General features: G+C 28.2%; 1 protein-coding gene across 1 annotated transcript; it reads left to right on the top strand.

Moving 5' to 3' along the window:
• Positions 1–17,114: 17,114 nt before the first annotated feature.
• On the top strand, positions 17,115–20,352 carry LOC110658921 (transcription factor ABORTED MICROSPORES). Its single transcript, XM_021816708.2, has 8 exons — positions 17,115–17,735; positions 17,842–18,027; positions 18,124–18,202; positions 18,357–18,425; positions 18,553–19,230; positions 19,323–19,595; positions 19,683–19,859; positions 20,003–20,352. The coding sequence occupies exons 1-8, from the start codon at positions 17,638–17,640 to the stop codon at positions 20,213–20,215; spliced, it is 1,773 nt and encodes a 590-aa protein (XP_021672400.1). The 5' UTR covers positions 17,115–17,637; the 3' UTR covers positions 20,216–20,352.
• The last annotated feature ends 1,148 nt before the right edge of the window (positions 20,353–21,500 follow it).

The following is a 21,500-nucleotide window of genomic DNA, read 5'->3' as shown; positions in this document are numbered from 1 at the left end:
ATTTTAGAATATATTCTTTAAGATTCTCAATCAATTATTAATTTTTTAATTATTTAAGTAATTAATTAATTAATTTTTTTCTTTAAAAAGCAGCCCCACAATTTAAAGGGAAAACAAATTCGTAGACATTTACAGGTGAAGGCGTAAAACGTATAATTCCATATTGATGGGAGGTTTGACGAATTTGCAAATAAAGCAACCAAAAGTAAAAGGTATGATAATTTGACGCTCAGAATATTCGTATCCCTAAGCTCAATTGTGACATCCAACTTTGACAAATAATTTATTATTCGAATAAAAAATTATACAATTTTTCTACATTTTCTTCGAACAACAAATTTCAATTGGAGCTGCCTAAACATTTCCTTGTCTTTTCCAGCAGAAATTTCTTTAAAATATTCTTTCACCCAACTACTAATATATAATTTTATTTATTTATCAACATGTAAATATATATGTAATTAATTTAAAATTTTTAATTAAAAAAAATATATTTTAGTACCATGTGATTTAGGTGTTCTATTAATAGAAGTCTGAATTTTATTTTATATATTTAAGAATTTGTGTTATTATATTATTAACACTTAAAGATAAAATTATTAAATGGCATTAATATATACTAACATGATAAGTCTCCCAATACTTTTAAGGTGATGTGACAAGTATATCTCACCTATATAGATGTATAATTATGTCATCCATCTATTATCAAGTCAAGAAGTATGGGAAAAAACAAAATATGCTTGCATTTATCATCAATTGTGAGAATAATAGGCAAACTAGTATATATAACAAAATCGATAAGACTCGCTTGCCTAGCTTAAAAGTACAAAGAGACTTGCCACATTGGCATACATTGATAACGTCTAACTATTTTATTCTTAAATATTAACAACATAATAACACAGGCCCTTAAGTGTAAAAAAAAAAAAAAAATCTCAAACCCTTATTAATAAAATACATAAATCACAAGGTACTCAAATATACGTATCCTTTTTAATATTATACAAAATATCATGACACTTAAATTTTAATGTAATAATTATTAGACATAGGAGTCTTAATCTATATTTTGATGATATTAAATAATTAGTGTACTAATAATTTAGAAGTATTTATACTAAAATCGTAGGTCCCAAATTCAAAACTGTGAAATTAATTTAAATTAAAGGTTGGAAGAGAACAAGGAAATAAAGCAAAACTTAGTAGGATTCTACAATGTAATATTTATTTATTTTTTCTAAAAAATTTTCTAGTGTCTTATTTTTATCTTTTTCTTGACCAAATGGGAGTTAAATTATTTTTCCATTTTTAAGTGATTCAAAATTACTTTTTTTGAAAGTGTTTTTATTATAAAATTTATTGAATTAGCTTTCTGATAGTTCAAACGGATCAAAAGTTCAACTTGGGGAGCAAAAGTTATGTTATTTTTAAGATTTTGTGTGTTTTAGTCCAAAGGGGATTTCAGCAACTGAAGTCAAGATTTTGAACTTATTGTTTTAATGCTTTAATTTTCGACAGCCAAACTTGAATTTCTGAAACTCGATATAACTGGTTTTTAAGTAGTTGAACGCCTATTTTTAAATTTAATGCACTTCCAAGAATCATTTTCTTATCAAAACTACAAATAAGGGTCATTTATAACTGGAGAGAAGTTACAATAATCTTTTATTTGAGAATTTATTAATTTCTAAAGTCTTTGTACTCTCTTTCTCTACACATTGAGCTATTCCAATTAATTTCTTGAGAGTTTATTTATGAGCTGTAATTTGTTGAGTTCTGAGATAGAAAGTGAGGTTGTTGAGTATATTTATTATATGAAGAATGTACTAAATCATTAAGCTACTCTTGTGAGAAACGAAATTGTAAAAGAGCAAGGATTTGCTCTTGTGGTTTTTATAAGGGGCTTAATATTCACTTAAAGAAGATAATAGTGGAATTAATTCTAAAGAAGCACCTTAAGGATAGAACATAAGCTTGAGATAGCCGAACCTCTATAAATTTTTGTATTCATTTTTCTTTTCTCTCTTTCTTGTGTTTATTCTAAAAAATCCCTCTTAACTTTTAAAATTTTAATTAGAACCCAATTCACCCATCTTAGATTGTTTAAGGGACAATGATAATTATAATATTTTTACAGTATATACATTATTAGTTTGAAGAATTCTAGTTTCATATATATGGTATTATTCTTTAATAATATATATACAATTTTTTTATTTTAAGTTTTTTTTAAGTAAAGTGAAATTTTTAAATATATTTAAAAATAATAAGTCAGGAGCTTATGATGCATCAAACTTTTAGCCAAAGGAACGTTGAATTGAAGTCGATTTTAAATTATACATATTAAACATATCTAGTACATATTCAACACTTTTTTTTCTTAATAAATAATGAAGAAAAAATGAGAGACTTAAACGTGGTTCAAATACATGGGTCGTAACAAATGATTATGTAACTCCAAAAATTCTATATTTATTTTACGTAATTAATCATATAATCTCATATTTATAATCATGAATTATATAAATAAATTACCCTCTATATGTAATTTATAATCGCAAAGCATTGATGCTTCGATTGAATATTAAATAAGAGAATATCTTGAAAAAATCAATATCCTTAAATCCAAAACACTGGCACTTTCCCTCTACAGCCGCTACTTCCCTTTTGAAAATTATGTGTCTATTGCACACTAATTTCTTGTAAACTTATTTCGTGTGCCAACAGGGAAATGGCCATTTGGCCTTGTATAATTTTGTATGGCTTTATCTTGTGAGGTACCTTTTGGCTAAGTTGTATCCTTTCATGCCAAGTAACGGCTATATGCAGTTAGTCTATTGAATTTAATTAGTCTATATACTTTTTGTTTCAGTAAAAAAGTAAAAAAACATATGAATCCGGATGTTTATATGGGTGTCTTGGATCATTTTTTTTTTTTTGTCAAATGAAAATTTATTTATAAGATTTGTAAAAAAAATAAAGAATGATCTTCTTATAAAAAAAAATATAAATATAAATAATTTAAATTTTCTATTTGAAGATAATGTTGGTAGAAAAGAATAACATTTCAGATACTAACCGATTCTTTTTCATTTTAGACAACTCAATTCAACTCAACTCAACTAAATTTTTATCCCAAAAATTTATTGGGATCAGCTATATGGATTCTTTTTCTCCACTCTAAACGATTTTGGGTTAAATCTTCGAAAATGTGTTATGCTTTTAGGTCATGTTGTATTACTCTTCTCCAAATTAGTTTAGTTCTATCCCTTTTTTTCTTTCTATCATCTAATTCAATGTGTTATACTTGTCTAACTGGAGCCTCCGTATATCTACGTTTCACATGACCAAACCATCTCAATCTCCCTTCTCTCAACTTATCCTCAATTGGCATCACTCCTGCATTTTCTCTAATACTCTCATTACGGATTTTATCTAGTTTAGTATGGCCACTCATCCACCTTAATATTTTTATCTCCGTAACTCTTATTTTAGACACATACAACTCCTTCATTGCCCAACACTCATTATCATACAACATGGTTGGTCGTATGGTTGTACGATAAAATTTTCCTTTTAACTTATTGGGAATTTTGCAATTACATAAGGCTCCCATAGTGCGTCTCCACTTTAACCATGCGGCTTTAATCCTATGACTAACATCTTCCTCACATTCCCAATATACTTGAAGGATTGAGCCGAGATATTTAAAGGGATTGCTTTGGGGCAATACTACTCCATCCAAACTAACTCATTCCCTATCATCAGTTCGACCTTCACTGAACTTGCAATGCATGTATTCTGTATTTATTCTACTTAACCTAAAACCCTTTGGCTCTAGAGTACTTTTCCAAAGCTCTAGCTTTCTATTGACTCCTTCTCGCATCTCATCTATCAGAACTATATCATCCGCAAACATCATGCACCAAAGGATACTCTTTTATATATGTTTCATCAATTCATCTAGAACTAATGTAAAAAGATAAAGGCTTACAGCTGAACCTTGGTGTAATCCAATTGAGATAGAAAAATCTCTTGTGTCCCCTCCCACTGTGCGCACAATAGTAGTTGCTCCTTTATACATATCTTTCAACACTTGTATGTACCTAATACATACCCTCTTTTATTCTAACACTCTTCATAAGATATTTTTTGGAACACTATTATAAGCCTTCTCCAAATCGATAAAAACCATGTGTATATCTTTCTTCACATCTCTATATTTCTCCATCAAGTTTCTAATGAGAAAGATCGCTTCCATAGTTGAACGACCGGGCATGAAGAAAAATTGATTGGAAGAGCTAGAAGTGTCATGATGTAATCGATGTTCTACAACTCTCTCTCATAACTTCATAGTGTGGCTCATGAGTTTAATTCTCTTATAGTTTGAGTAGCTCTGTATGTCTCCCTTATTTTTAAAAATGAGTATTAAAATACTCCTCCTCCATTCATCAAGCATTTTCTTTGAGTTTAAAATCTTATTAAATAATTTAGTTAACCATGTCACTCCCATATCCCTCAAATACTTCCACACTTCAATTGGTATTATATCGGGTCCACAGGTTTTATCCACTTTCATTCTCTTAAGTGCTTTCTTTACTTATGAAGATCTAATCCTTCTAGTATAATTCACATTCTTTTCTATTGTTTTATAGTTTACATTTACGCTATTACCACTTTGACTATTATTAAAGATATCATCAAAATAATTTCTTTACCTTTTTTTAATGTTCTCATCTTTCACCAACATTTTTCCTTCTTTATCCTTAATGCACCTAACTTAACTGAGATCTTGGCATTTCTTTTCTCTCCTCCTTACTAATCTATAAATATCTTTCTCCCCTTCTTTAGTTCTAAGTTTCTCATATAATTTTTCAAAGGCTTGCGCCCTTGGTTGACTAACGGCCTTTTTTGCCTCTTTCTTTGCTATCTCGTACTGTTCATATGCCTCATTATTATCACACTTAGGTAATTTCTTATACCATTCCCTCTTTCTCTTCACTGCCTTTTGTACTTTCTCATTCTACTACCATCTCTCTTTTGAGGGTGGTTCATGTCCTCTAGACTCTTCAAGTACTTTTCTAGCTACTTCTCTAATCTTTGATGCTATCTGTATCCACATATCATTGGCCTCCACATCCAGCTTCCATGCTTTGGACTTGAGAAATTCATTTTTGAACTTCACTTGCATTACTCCTTTGAACTCCCACCACTTTCTCCGAGCTACAATATTTCTTCTAGTCTTACTTGAATTGTTTCTAAACTTGACATCCAATACCATTAACCGATATTGACTTGTTAAAGCCTCTCCGGGTATGACCTTACAATCCTTATATAGAACTCTATTTGTCTTCTTGGTTAAGAAGAAGTCAATTTAGCTTCTATGTTGTCCACTTTTAAAAGTCACTAAATGTGACTCTCTTTTTATAAAGTAGGTATTTGCTAGTATTAAGTCATACGCCATAGCAAAATCCAGGATGCTTTCTCCTCCTAATTTCGGCTATCAAAATTAAAACCTCCATGAACATTCTCATAGCCTTGCCTATCACTTTCTACATGTCCATTCAAATCTCCACCAATGAAAACATTCTCTTCATTCGATATGCTTTGCATTAGATCATCCATATCTTCCCAAAACCTTTATTTACTCTCACTATCTAATCCTATTTGTGGGGTATAAGCACTAACCACATTTATTATTTCTCCTTCTAGTACTAGCTTTACTAGTATAATTCCATCTCCTACTCTTTTCATAGCTATTATGGCATCTTTCAATGTCCTATCTATGATTATGCCCACTTCGTTATCGTTCCTCTCCTTTCCGGTAAACCATAGTTTATATCTTGAATTACCCACTTTTTTACTTTTATCTCCTACCCATTTAGTCTCCTAAATACAAGCAATATTCACCCTTCTCCTTTTTAAGGTATCCACAAGCTCCATTAATTTTTCTGTAAGTGATCCAACATTCCAAGTACCAACCCTAATTCTCCTACTATCCTGTTTCTTCCTAATTAATCTCCTTCTATGATATCTTCTATTGTTCTTTATGCCTATTTTGTATTTTGTTCCACTATCTGATCTACTATCTGTCCTATGGACTAACTTCTTTACTCACACTCATCTATGATATGGGAACTCTTGCTCATTTAACACCACATCTTGGACAATTAAAGAAATTCGACACTTCCCTTTTAAATTAAATCATCAAGTATCAATGGAGGAATAGGCAAATTGCTAGATTCCATTAATATAATATCATTAATTATACCTAAAGATCTAAAATCTTAAATCAAAAGAAATTAAGGTTTCATGTTATATTTTAAACTATCAAATATGTTTCAAAAGGACACAAATCTAATAGTATATTAAAAAAAAAAGCAAAAAGATAATAAAATAAATAAAGAAAATAACTCTAAGAGGTGACAAACTCACCAATAGCCGCTCAAAGAAAAGATCTTAAAGAGAGAAGGAGAGTAGATGAGAATATAATAACTTCATATTCAACATACATATTTATAAAATAAGAAGTATTATTAAAATATTTTTAAATAAAATATCACTTAAACAATTATAAAATTAAAAATAAAAAATTATATAAAAAATTAATGAGAGGTGGAAAATAAGTATCAACACCTAATTAGCACTTTTATAATAATAATAACAATAATAATAATTTATTTTAATTATAAATTAAATTGAATCTTCTTAGTTTTTACATTTTACATTTTTCTTTTACATTTTACATTATAAATTAAAAACAGAGACTGTCACAACAGCCAAACTCAACCCACTCAAATGCACCTCTTTAGCGTCATGCTCCAGCCACATGACAATACCATCTGGCAGAGAATCCAGCATAACAAGCCCAACTAGAAAATTAGCAGCTAATGAAGATAACAATTAGAACTCATATTTCCTTTTCCACAGACATGAAAAATTTTCACCTCCCGATCCTGAGTCATAAGCCTCTGAATATCTGAAGAAATCGAACTTAAATGGAAATGAATATGCTCATCACGACCCAAAGCCATCACCAAGTCTAAACAATCACTCTCAACCCAAACCTTACGATAGCCTTTATTCCAAGCTACCAACAGCCCCACATGCATCGCCATAGCCTTAGCTCCTAGAACAGAGCTACAACCTTTCTTAATCACAACTAACCTTCCATTGCTCCTCTCAATCTCTAATCAAACCACCACCCAAAGCCCAACCATTCCCTCCTTTTCTTCCCCATCTACGTTTTACGTTATTTTAAATATTGTACTTAAATATTATATATGAAAATATATCATGATTGTTAAATTCAAATCTGAATTGATCAGCCAAATCTTAATTTAGATCGATTTACTTGCAAAGTTTATTTTTATAAATTAACTAGAATAGTCGAACCCAATCGGATTTAAACCGGATGGACTGGTCACTCATAGAAAAATTTTTAGGGGTGAGTATTCAGTTCAAATCAAATTGAACCGAATCGAACCGAATCAAATCATGAAAATCGAATTACATATTTTAGAAACCGAACCAAACAGAAATGGATGAAAAACTGAATCGAACCGCTCTATTTTGGTTCGGTTCGGTTCGGTTAAAACTGATTGGTTTTATTTTTTATTATTTTTTAATTTATATTTGATTTTTAAGTTATTTGGTCTGATTTTAACCTTGATTTGAATCTAATAGCCATTAATTAATGAAATTAAACAATTTATATATATATATATAATTATATATAATTCATAAATTTCTCATAAAAATAAATCAATTCAAAAATCAATAAAAACTATTTGATTCGATTCGGTTTAACTGATTTTTTTCTCTTCAAAATAGAATAAAATCGAAATAACTGAAATTTTTATAACATAAAATTGAACCGAATCAAATTATCTTAAAAATTAAATCGAATTATCAAATTAAAATATTTAATTTATTTAATTTAAACCTGCCAACCCTAACTTTAACGAGGGCGCTGGTGGGATTCAATTCTAGGATGATTTGTACTGTCAAACGCCCATGTGCCACTCTTCAACCGTTGCTAGAATACGTTACCTAGGTTCCCCAAATTTTATATTTATATTGATATTATTGCATTAAACATTAATATAAGATAATTATTAATTATTAATTTTCAACAATTGTAAAAAAAATATAAAGTTTTCTTTATTTTATTAATTTCTTATTTAAATAGTTAATGATACATTATATATTAACATAAATTATTTTTTATATAGCAAAAAATATAAAAATTTTCTTTTATTTATTATTGTATAAAATATAATATATTAAAATTTATTTTTTATTTATATAAATAAATTTATTATTATGAAAAATTTTTTATTATAATAAATTTATTTTTTATTATAAAATATTATCATTTAGAATTGCAATATTAAATTATTTTTTAAAAATTATTTGTATATTAAAATTTAATTAAATTTATTTTAATTATTAATTATAAGATATACAAACTATTAATTATAATAATACATTATTTTTATTATTATTTTTTAAAAAATAATTAATTTTATAATATATTTAATATCATACCTATTAAATCTCAGTTAAATCTTTAGTCCTTATTCATTTACTGGTTTAATGCCCATGCAAAAGCATGTAATTTTATTAATTTTTAATTTTAATATTTAAATTACTAATATTTTATATTTATAATTTGTATTAACCAATTATAATAAAAAAATATAAATTTAGTATTACACAAATTATTAAAAGAAAGTATACGTAAAATGAATTAGGAATATAGAGAATGTTAAAATAATATCTTAAATAATTAAAAAAATTAGTAGAACTAAAAAGTAAAATAAAATAGGAAAATATACTTTCATTTAATAAATTGAAATCAATGAAATAATATTTACGTTGAAATAATATAAGATTATTTAAATAATATTATGTAAATTATACATTAATTATACAAAAATAAGTAGGGCCGTGTAGAATTCGGTTCAAACTGAAAAATCAAACCGAATCGAGTCAATTCGGTTTAATCTGTTCGGTTTTAAAATTTAATCGGTTTGATTCAGTTTTACATTATAAAAATTTCGGTTATTTAGGTTCTGTTCAGTTCGGTTTTGAAGAGAAAAAATCGGTTAAACCGAATCGAACTGAATAGTAATTTATATGTTCAAATCGAACTAAATCGAACCGAATCAATTTTTGAATTGATTTATTTTTATGGAAAATTTATGAATTATATTTAATTATATATATATTAATTGTTTAATTTCATTGATTAATGGTTATTAGGTTCAAACCAAAGTTAAAATTAGACCAAATAACTTGAAAATCAAGTCTAAATTAAAAAATCAATCAAAAATCAAAACTGATTGGTTTAAACCGAACCAAAATAGAGCTGTTTGGTTTGATTCGATTTTTCACCCATTTTGGTTTGGTTCGATTTCTAAAATTTAAAATTCGATTTTTATAATTTAATTCGGTTCAGTTCAGTTCGAACCGAATGCTCACCCCTAAAAATAATTTTAACATATGAGATATTTAAGGAAATAATGCTGTAATAATGATGTAAAATTTTTTTAAAAGTAAAAAATTGATAGCGATATTATAAATTTTATATTTATTATTTAATCAATATAAAATAAACTATAATAACTAATATATAAAAAATTTTAATATATATATATATGTTAATTTAATATGTGAAAGTAAATGTTGTAAATTTATTGTTACTCTATATTTTATTTTTATTACTTTTTATCTCTTAAATTTTTTAATGAAAATTTCATATTAAAAATAATAAAAATATACCAATAAAATAGAAAATTAATTAAAGATATATAATAGTTTAAAATTAGTTAAATCATATGATCATCTTTACCACTTAAAATTATAAAAAAAAAATAAAGAAAAAGTAATATAATAATTTTCAAATAATAAATTTATTTACAAAAGTCTTGAGTTTTGATAATCAATTATTAAATAAAATAATTATTTAAATAATAAAAATTAAAAGAGTAATGTTGATAATAATAATAAAAAAGAAAAATAAAAAAGAGTTAAATTTAAAATAAATAATTAATAATTAATAAAGTAAAATAAACTGTTTATAAATATTATCATGTGACAATATTATAAAAAATAATGTCATGTATCAATACTTTAAAAAATCTTACCTGCTTTGTATGTATGGATATATTTTTATTATTCATTGACTAGATGGTATCGAATTTTTTTTTTAAATTAGGTTGGAATTTTAAAAAAATAATAAAGGATATTTTTTAATTTTTATTTTCACTTATATGAATGTTATTTATTTTTGTTGAAAAGGAAGAAAATAAAGAAAGAATAAAAATTGCAATGAGTTTATTATTTTATTTATATGTTTTTAAAGAATAAATAAAAAAGATAAATTTATAATTTTTATAAAAAAAAAATCTTTTGCCATAATTTTTTATTCTCTCCAAATTAAAAAAAATAAAAGAAAATAATCATTATTCTTTATTTTCTACTTCCTTTCTAAATAAAAAAATAAAATAATCTTGCCTATCTTGTTTACCATTCTAATAAATTAATTATTGTTGTCTTTATTGTGAGTTGGTTAGAATAATCGATTATTTAATTTTATTATAATCATGATTATGATTTAAATCTTCATTTATTTTTATCTGTAATATTTAAATTTTTTTTATATAAAATTATTTATCACATTTAAAAAATTAAAAAAATATTAATTTTTTGTAATTTTATTTATTATTTATATTAAATACAATAAATATTTATATAAATAATAATTAAATAAAATAAAATAAAAAATAATTTAATTAATTACTGAATATTTTTATAAAAATAAAATTATCTAAGCATTTATGATACTTAATTAGGGTGAGGCAAGCACAGTCCTCTCTTCCTGTGTAGGTTGCTGCTTATATGAGCAAAATGGGCTTTTCTTTTAATTAGCAATTAATTTAGCTTTTGGTAGAAACTTGATAGCCACTTCCCGCCAAACATTTTCACGTGGTTAATCTGCAGTTGTGCCCATCCGTAACACGCGCGCACACACAACGGCAACGTTTTGTATGTGTGCTCAGTTTCGTTTATATTTGTATTCAAATGGGAAAGGCCGTTTGAATCTTTCGTTTGAATTCAACGGCAACGTTTTATTGTATTTTCTGTCTAAAACAATTTAATACATAAAGTTTGGCCAAACTTATATATTAATCCTTGAGGTTTAATGAAACCAATAAATTAGTTCATATATTTTTAAAAGCTACTTATTTAGCTCTTAACATTTAAAAAAACTACAAATTAGTTTCTCCATTCAATTTTCCATCTAAATTACCATTATTTTATAAGAAAAAAGATCAAAATTTCCTTCATTTATGAATTTCATTGCAAAACAAAATAGTCCTTGAGGTTTTGATTTATTAACACAATAGTCCCTGATGTGGCAAAATAAAAAATTTTAATTATATTGTTTTAATTTTTAATTTTACAAATTGAAAATTTGCAAATTACATGTTAAAATGTTTAACATAATTAATAGTTAATTTTACAAAATAACTATTAATTACAAAATCAACTATTAATTAATAGGGTGAAATTTACAAAATTAACTATTAAATTGTATTTATGTTTTATAAAATACTATTAAAATGTAAGGATGAATTTGAAATTAATAAATATGTAAGGATCATAAAGTAATTAATTGATACTTTAATAATTATAACCATTTACCAATTAATCCTTATATTGTTTATTAATTATAAAAATATAAGGACTTATTTGTAAATAGTTATAATATTTAGGTTTATTAAAATTTCATATTATTGCATTATTTTTTGTTTAATCGTAATTTGTTTTTCCTGGTAAGATCTTAATTTAATAATTGTTTGTGATTTGGCGTACGAAATTCATTTGTTGAAGGTCTAAGATGGACATTAGCGCTTGTAGTTTAGTTTATTTGGCTGTTTGGCAAGGGAAAATGTTTGATTTTTAGGTAAAATCCTACTAATTTTTTAGTAGAATTTGCATGATTCCATAGTCTTGATCTTTATTCTTAAGGTAACCTTTAGGTACGATCAAAATTAGATAGCTATAACAAATATGTTATAACTACTTGAGAATTTCCAAAATCACATGCATCTTTGGATGTTTATGTTCGGCTTAGTGCCACTTTTAACTAAATGTAATACCATGCAAACTTGATAGTATCGAAAAACAAGATTCAACAATTTTTTCCGATATTCAATTAAGGAAAACTCTATTAATTTCTTAGGTTAAGGATGAGTGTGATAGAACTTGCTTATTTTAGACACCAGATGATGAAGATCATTAATGGAGGGATGAGGCTTCCTAATTGATTTCTGGCGATCAGAGTGGAGTTTGGAAAAACAGAGACCATATTTGCAACTTGCGAGTCTTGGGCATTTTGAAAGTGTCCTCAGATCGAGGATAACTTTTCGATAGTAGCGCTCTGGTGAAGTTTTTGTGGCCTCGTTGATCCAATAGCTTCAGAATGTAATTGTTGACCTCTTTAATGTCATTACTAACCCTGTGTTTGGAACGAGAGAAATGGATAGAAGAGAAAAGAAATCAAATTTGGTTTCCATCAATTCCCTTTTTTACACAGTAATTTGAAGATTGAAGGGGGGGAGAAATGAGGAGAAAAGGTATTTCTTCACCTGCTACGTTTGCTCCAGATAATTTCTCTCCAAATTGGAGGGGAATGGAGGGAAATTATTCCTGTTAACATCGAAATGACTTAAAATGTCATTCAATCACTTCAATAGAAAAATTATTTCTGTTACTTTATGTTCTAAAAGAGTCTCTCACTTTAATCCAGGGTATAAAAAATATTTTCATCTTTTAATTTAAGAAAGAAATTATATTTCATTCATGTTCTAATAAACAATCCAAACAACAGAAAGGAAATTAGATTTCTCTTCTTTTCTTTTCTCTTCGGTTCTCTTGTCTAATTTCTCTCCATTTCTCCTCCACAATTAAACATCCAAACAAAGGGTTACTTTATTTTTGAGTGGAAAAGTATCTGAGCGCTCCAATTTTATTTAATTGTACAAATTTTGGTACTTTTAATATCAAATTGAGGATTTGGCCTAAATTGGTTAAAATTAGACATGTTCAATGACTTTATTAATATTTAGGTGACTGAGTTAGTTAGGCACTGTTCGGTAATTTTAATTATTTTAGTAGTTGTTAGCTGTTTTAGTAGCTGTCAGCTGTTTTACTAGCTATTAGCTGTTAGATATTAATCGGCAGTGGTTAGCTATTTATATAGCTATTAAAGTAGAAATGTTCAGTAAAAATAGCTGTTGGATTAGCTGTTAAATATAAAAATAGTGATAAAATTTTATTAACCCTAATCAAAACGTTCCCTCAACCTTTAAAATCTATTATGGATAATTTTTTATGAACCACTTTCTCAATCTCTAAAAGCTAATATAAATACTATGTCATTGAACAGTATAAATAAAAAAGTAGTATTTTGACCAAAAGCTACCTCAAAAGCTATTGCTGAACAGAGGGTTAAAGTAAGGTTCAAAGGCCATTAATTGTTTGTAGTTTTTTTTTAATTAATGCTATAATTAGCAATTGAATATGTTCTAGAAATAAGCGAATATTGTTTCGATGGCGATACTTTTGCTTGGAGTGGATATGGATATTGAATCAAATAGGCACATATACATTGGAGGTTATGGACGAAGGATGGGATAATTTTTTTTAGGTCCCTGATGAGTATTGTTTGTATGTTACTTCCCACGGAGGGCTTTGCATGTTATATGTAACGGAGGAAAATATCTTAGTTATATATATACAGGATACTGTTGAATTTTTGGCAGGATTTTAGAAGTCTTTTACCATTTTTTTTAAGAAAATAAAAGATACATAATACAATTCTAAAATACAAAATTTCCTATTACTATAATTTTGTATCAAAAAATTTAAAATAAATTATTGATATAAAATATAATAGCAATTATTTTGATTTACAAAATTTGATTGTATTGATATAGCATTTGATTTAACCATTTAGCGGGAAGAACACTCTACTCGGTGGTAATCTACCACTGTTTGACTCAACAGTCTTTCAATAAATTTGATATGAAAACTATCAAACTTTTATATTCTCATGAAGAGAAAATTTATATTTCTTATCATTGCACTCCTACCTAAATAATATAGCAAATACCTAACTTCATGATAAAAAAGAAAAAATCGATCCTTACAATGAACAAAATAATAAATCTTTGCAAAAGAAGAAATATCAAATTCTCATAGAAGAGAAAACACCAAATTCTTTTAAAGGAAGCGATAAAACTCAAATCTATTAATAAAAATAGACTAATGACAATAAAATCTGTTCTAAAATGATACAAATCTAAAAATTATTGGAAAAAATATAAAAAAATAAAACATAAATGACAAGGAGGAGAAGTAACTATCGGTGAAAATACTCACAGATGACCACCACAAAAAGCTTAGAAAAAGAATAAGGAGAGAAAGGAGGGAGAAAATTTAAAGGAGGAGGCAGCTAGGGTTTTTTTTAGTTTTGCAGGTCATCGATGATCATCTCAAAAAGTTTAAAAAGAAATAAAAAGAGAAAAGAAAGAGGGAGTTTATGGAAGGAGGCAGCTTGTTACCTTTATTAATCTTTAAATGTTTCTTTATAGTATTAGCAAATTAGTTTGCTCAATCTGCTAGAGTAGGCATCTAGTATTCAGGTTGGAGTTATAATCCACTAATCAGTTGGAAACTCTTTTACTTAAGGATGAAATGCATGGAGATTGTAATTTATGAATGATATTATCTTATTCTTATATATATATATATATATATATATATATATATATATATATATATATATATATATATATATATATATATATATATATATATCCTCAGCTCTTGCAAGTTAAAGCAGACTTTTAACTTTTTAGTTTGTGAGTTGATATTAAATAATGTGCTTGCTGTCATTTTTGTTGCTTATATCAATTGTGTTGCGTTGCATAAAATATTAAATAAAGAAATGCGTAATTTTCTTATTTTGAGATCTTCAAATTTTATAAAAACTTAATTTAATTGATTTCCTTTTTATCATAATAAGAATTTAATTCTTTTTAATTTTAATTTTTTTATTTTTAAAAGAATATAAATAAAAATAATTGTGTAAGTGATTTATTTTAAATGAAGTCAATATAAAAACTATAATGAAAATCGTGGGAGGATGATGTGGTATATTCTCCCATCCTAAAGATATTCTTAAGATATCTTTTTGCGTGTTAAAACTAGGTTTATTCAATGGGCAATTTTAAAGGCACACTCTTTTACTGTTCTATTTGATATTGAATTTCAGAGCTTGAAATTACTTTTCGGACCTGTTTGATATTGCTATTGAAACTGATGTTAAGAAGGTTAGAGAGTGTTAAAAAAAATTAAAAATTAAATTTGATAAGTTTTAATTATAAGAATACTAAAATAACAAAATAACTTTTTTCAAACTGCTTTTCTCAACAACATCTAAAATAATACTTTTATTTAGAAAAGCAGTTTCAAGTTTTGAAACTCAATGTCAAACATGGCTTAGATGCTGTTGAGAAAAATAATTTAAAAAAAAACTATTTTATTATTTTAGTGTTATTATGATTAAAACTGATTAAATTTAATTTTTAATTATATTTTAACACTCTCTAATTAATATATTTAAAAAATTAATTTTCTCAACAACAATACCAAACAGACCCTACATTATGCATTCAGGATAATTAATCTTGGATTTCTTCTCAATAGAGTTGAATTAAGAAAGAAGAGTTGTCATTCTTACTTATATAAAACATTAAAGAATATGTTAATTAGGCCATCATAGAAATACATAACATTCAGGTGATACATGAAATATTGAGATGAGTCCCAATATTAAAGAGAGTCCAAGGCTAGATCTGTTCAACGGATAGGTTGGGTTGCAATGCCTTTGCCCAAGCCAAGCCCAATTCCCCCAAAAAATAATAATATCCATTGTCCGAGTTCTGCTTAAACAGGCTGGGCCCAGTCGGAGACTGTGATCAGGTCTACCCAAAGCTAAATTAACAGGAATGAAAATGTGATGGTTCCAGGCATCTAGCAATTTATTCATTGCCTTCCAAATCAGATAATAATAATAATAATAATAATAATAATAATAATAATAATAATAATAATAATAATAATAATAATAATATTTTAGTAATGATAAATAATATATATATATATCCTCTAATTTTATCAAAAGTCTCTGGTTAAGAATATGAAATTTTGTATATTAGATTCCAATTAAAATTGAAATTAAATTGTAATTTAACATATTATTTTGGAGACAATTCTAATATTAATAAATAAAAATTAATTATTTTTTTTTTAATATAATTGGCTTTAAGTGGAACTCGAATTTGAGAGATTTGGAATCAAATTAATTTTTACTTAAAAGACTAATCAGATGAAATTGTGGAGTAGACATTATCCTAAACGTTGAGTCATGAAATCCATATTACGTAGGTGTTAAAAAGAAAAGGCAAAGAATGAATCTGTTCCAACAAGGTATACTATCATCAAAATGGGGGACAACCAAACCAATATTTTCCCTTTATTATGAGATCCCTATACTTCAATACATAAAACTTTGCTGATGCGTGTTCATTTTCACTTCAATGTTGTAGAGTAGTTGAGACATGAAAGAATACTTAACCAAAATGAATGAAATACCTTATATAAGTTAGTTAGGGTTTTGTACGCCATCTTAGCTCATGCAATATGCTCCTTCCATCATATCAGCCAAAATAATATACTCAAAAGATTCTAATTACACATGCCCACTTACGTTATCATTGTTAAATGGCAGGTCTCAGCCACTGATGGGTTGCCTCAATTACCTGATCCAACGGTTCTAAGCTGAAATTCTAGCTCGTAATACAAAGATTATGCATGCACTTGAAGTACTATTAGCACTTCTCTAAGAGGGAAAATTAAAAAGAAAATTTAGAAAGTATAATCTTCTTCATGCAAGCACTGCAGCTTACCTACCAGATATATAAACTCTCTGGAGATATATAAAGATAAACCTTCTAGGAAATAATAGTTGTTATATTATTTTTCTTTCTTTCTTTTTTAAAGAAACCCCAAAACAAGATATAAAATCTTTGTTTTTATCTTCATGTGTGTGTTGATGAGATGAGATGAGATATGGGTGTTTTGGGAGTTCTTGGGTTTCTTCTGTTGTGAGATGATGCTGCAGTTAACCATTGCTGTCATTTGAAGTTCGCATGGATCATAGTTACTTTTGTTTTTCTTGCTTAATTTGGTCACTAGTGCAGAAGAGGTAGCTAGCCTCGGAGATTTTTGTACTAGGAGAAGATACATATACCCTTATCAGACTGCTGCAGGTCTCTCTTTTTGTTCTTTAGGTACTTGTAAGTATCGTGGACAAAGTGTGCATGTGATCTCTTTAGTATGTTTTGCATAACAGTTTTGTGCTGTATTGGATTTTAGTGCGTATGTTTTGTCTCTTTATTTTTGGTTCTCTTCACTGAGAATAATGGAGTGTGTTAGCACGTGAAATTTCCATGTTTCTGCTGTGTCTTTAATTAATCATTGTAGGTAAATTGCATCATGATCGTGTTTCAAGACTCCATGGAGAGACTGAGGCCTCTTGTGGGTTTGAAGGGCTGGGATTATTGTGTTCTTTGGAAATTGAGCGATGACCAAAGGTTAGAGGAAACTGCATCAATCTCTCTCTCTCTCTCTCTCTCTCTCTCTCTCTCTCTCTCTTCTCATTCTCTCCCTCATTTGGTTTTTGGTCTTTTTGTTTTGTAGGTTTCTTGAATGGATGGATTGCTGTTGTGGTGGAAATGAGAACACACAAAATGGTGGAGAAGAACTTCAAGTTCCAGTCTCTTCTTCATCTGTCGTGCCTTGCAGGGATGTCGTCTTTCAGCATCCAAGAACTAAATCTTGTGAACTTCTTTCCCAGCTGCCTTCTTCAATTCCCTTAGACTCTGGGTAATTCTTCCTTTATTGATCTTCCTAATTAATTAATCTTTCTTCTGTCATCACGTAAAGCGTTCAGTTTTATTAATGACATGAATTTATATGCAGGGTTCATGCACAGACCTTGTTATCAAACCAACCCAGATGGCTAAATTTTTCTAATAGTTCTGATTCAAGTGTTCTTGAAGTAAGTAATTAGTTTATTTCAATTCTTTCTATAAAATTAATTAGCCACATATATCTCCACTCTCCTCCATCATCCTTCCAAATTAAGAACAAACTAATTAAGATATTATTGGACTAATAAATTTGTTTGATCACATGCATATATACTTTCCTAGGGAACAGTTGGAACTAGGGCTTTGATACCAGTGGCTGGAGGACTATTAGAGCTGTTTGTTACTAAACAAGTATGATTTTTCTTCTCGTGTAATCTTCCTTTTCCATGAACAAATTAGCCTCATTTTTTTTCCTCAAGGAAAATGAACTTTAGATTGATAACTACAAAATTAAGGAAAGTTCTCTATCTTGTCACAGGTATCTGAAGATCAAAATGTCATAAATTTTGTAACATCTCACTGCTGCATATTAATGGAACAAGAAGCCATAATAAACTCAACCAACATGGATTCAGGTTTCGCAGTTAATGTCAACATGATAAACGAACAACAATCGAAACCATTTCTAGCTGATGATACTGAAAAAAAGGATCATCAGATGAATCAATTCCAGGCTCCAGTTTCCCCAGCAACAGCGTTAGAGAATTTGAATCTGCCATATGATATCTCTGCTGATCGAATCCATCTATTTAGTCCTCCAATGAACTTCTTACAGCAATTCAATTACAATGATCAGGAAAACAAGAATAAAAATGACATATTTTTTGAAGGTGCGGCAAATGGGCTGCAAGATATGGATGCATTGCAGAAATCCATGATGATGAACAATACAGAAGGCATGCACATGAAGTTTATGGAATCCTCTGCAAACAAGGAGCAACAAGCGAATGATAAGGACTCGGTAAAACAGGAGAATGGGAGATCGGATTCAATCTCGGATTGCAGTGATCAGAATGATGATGAGAACGATGCCAAGTATAGGAGGAGGACAGGAAGAGGGCCTCAAGCTAAAAATCTTCATGCTGAGAGGAGGAGAAGGAAAAGGCTTAATGGAAGACTCTATGATCTCCGAGCTTTGGTTCCCAAAATTTCAAACGTAATGTTTATATTTTTTTCCACACTAATATATGTTAATGGATATTGATTAATTTTATACATGCAATCTTCTGTCTTCTTGTCATCAATCAGCTGAATAAGGCTGCCATACTTGGAGATGCAATTGAATTTGTGAAGGAGTTGCAGAAGCAAGCCAAAGAACTACAAGATGAGCTTGAAGAGCATTCAGATGATGAAGGTGCTAAAAATGGTGGTAGCCACAACAACAACAACAACATCGCACCAGAAATTCTGAATCAAAATGGAGGTTTCGTGAATGGGTTTGATGTGGGGGCATCAGAAGTTACCTGCTCCAAACTAAATCACAAATCAGAAATTTCTCATGACAAGGGACAACAGATGGAGGTATGGACATCATATTTGAATGAATTTCATGTTATTCTATTTTCTTTTGGAATTTGGATGGTAACTGAGATAATTATGAAACATTAGGTCCAAGTGGAAGTGGCTCAAATAGATGGAAATGAGTTCTTTGTAAAGGTTTTTTGTGAGCACAAGCCTGGAGGGTTTGTGAGGTTGATGGAGGCTTTGGATTCTCTTGGCTTAGAAGTTACCAATGCCAATGTAACCAGCTTCAGAGGCCTTGTCTCAAATGTTTTCAAAGTAGAGGTAATTCTAAATATAATTAGCTGAAACTAGATAAAATTAATATTTTTTTATTCAGAGAAAATATGTAGGAATTGTTGACAGATGGTCATGAAATTACGTATAAAAGGTAAAAATTTGTTCTTATATGTGAATTCGCATGGCAGAAGAAGGACAGCGAAATGGTTCAAGCAGATTATGTGAGGGACTCATTGTTAGAGCTAACAAGAGACCCACCAAGAGGAATGTGGACAGAAATGGCAAAAGCTTCAGAAAATGGCGGTGGCATGGACTATCACCACCACCACAATCACCACCATCAGCTGCACAATGGCCATGTCAATTCTAATCACCACCATCTCCACCACCTTCATAGTTGATCGAGCATAGTTTCTGGATCTCACATTTTATATGATAAATGTTAGTGCTACCTTAAATATTAACTATAACTTCTGTCATATTCCTCATGTTTGCTGAAAACATTGAATAAGATGGAAATTGGATCGGAATCGGTCAATTTAGTTCTACATCAAATTGAATTTTTCCTATTAAAAAATTGAAAAATTTTAAAAAAATTTCTAATTAACTAGACTAAAATCAAAACTAAACTAGTAATTGGCCCAACTGCAAGTGCACGGTTCGTACAAGTAATTTAAAAAAGATATCGTTCCCATTTTTGATATGAAAATTGACTAATTTGAACTATTTTTGAAATTAAAGCAATAAATTGATAGATATTAAAGTATGAAATCTAGATGTGTAAAATTAATAATCTATTCAACAATGTAAAGATTTAACTAAATTTGCATCAAATTAAAATAAGCAAATTGAAATATGGTAAGGTTTAAAATGACAAGCAATTAAATTCAATTAGAAATTAACAATAATAAAAGAGTGATTCCGGAGTTTGGGAATTCATATTCAAGCTATTTTGGGATTTTAAATTGGTTATCCAATCTTATCGAATTTACGGGTTTAAGGAGATTAATCCTTAAATCTTTTGAATACTCTTTCGAGTAAGACAAAGAGTGCCTTAATCAATCTAATCCTACTTTCGTAGAGTTAAAATTAATCAAGACCCATTAAGTTCCTTAATTAATCTATAAATCATCTTAATCCTTAGTCTATTTCTAGATCTAAGTTAATTAAGTCTAATTTCTTGATTATCTATCACAAGGTTTTCTCCTTTCGGTGCTTCAACTATGGATTAAGAACAATACTTAATGGGATCCTACACTAAGCATGTCATTGAGCACACAAGAAATGAATAAAACTCATTAAAATCACAAAATATGGATTACCCAATCAAAAATCCACAAAATATCTCAAATATTACATCTCAACTCCATAATCTAATAAAAACTACTCACTATCCATAATATTTACAATAAATTCTAAGTAAATATGGAAATAAATATTAAATCTAAGCTAAGAACTAAGAAACCCAACAGAAGAAAGGTAGGAAAAAGGGAAGAAAAGAAGAAAACTCCAAATCTGGGTTAGAAATGGAGATGTGACGTTTTTTTGCTCTGTTTTCTGACTCTTCCCCTGCTGTTGCTCTTTTTTTTCTCCTCCTCCTTTTTAAAATGAGATAATGGCATATTTATATCTTTTTTCTGACAAGCAGCCCTAAAATGGTGTGTTTGAGGTGTAGTTTTTCATGAG

Source organism: Hevea brasiliensis, chromosome 1, assembly GCF_030052815.1.
Source record: "Hevea brasiliensis isolate MT/VB/25A 57/8 chromosome 1, ASM3005281v1, whole genome shotgun sequence".
In the NCBI taxonomy this organism is placed as follows: Eukaryota; Viridiplantae; Streptophyta; class Magnoliopsida; order Malpighiales; family Euphorbiaceae; genus Hevea; species Hevea brasiliensis.
The sequence above is the reverse complement of the archived record's forward strand: the minus strand, read 5'-3'. Positions and strand labels throughout refer to the sequence as shown.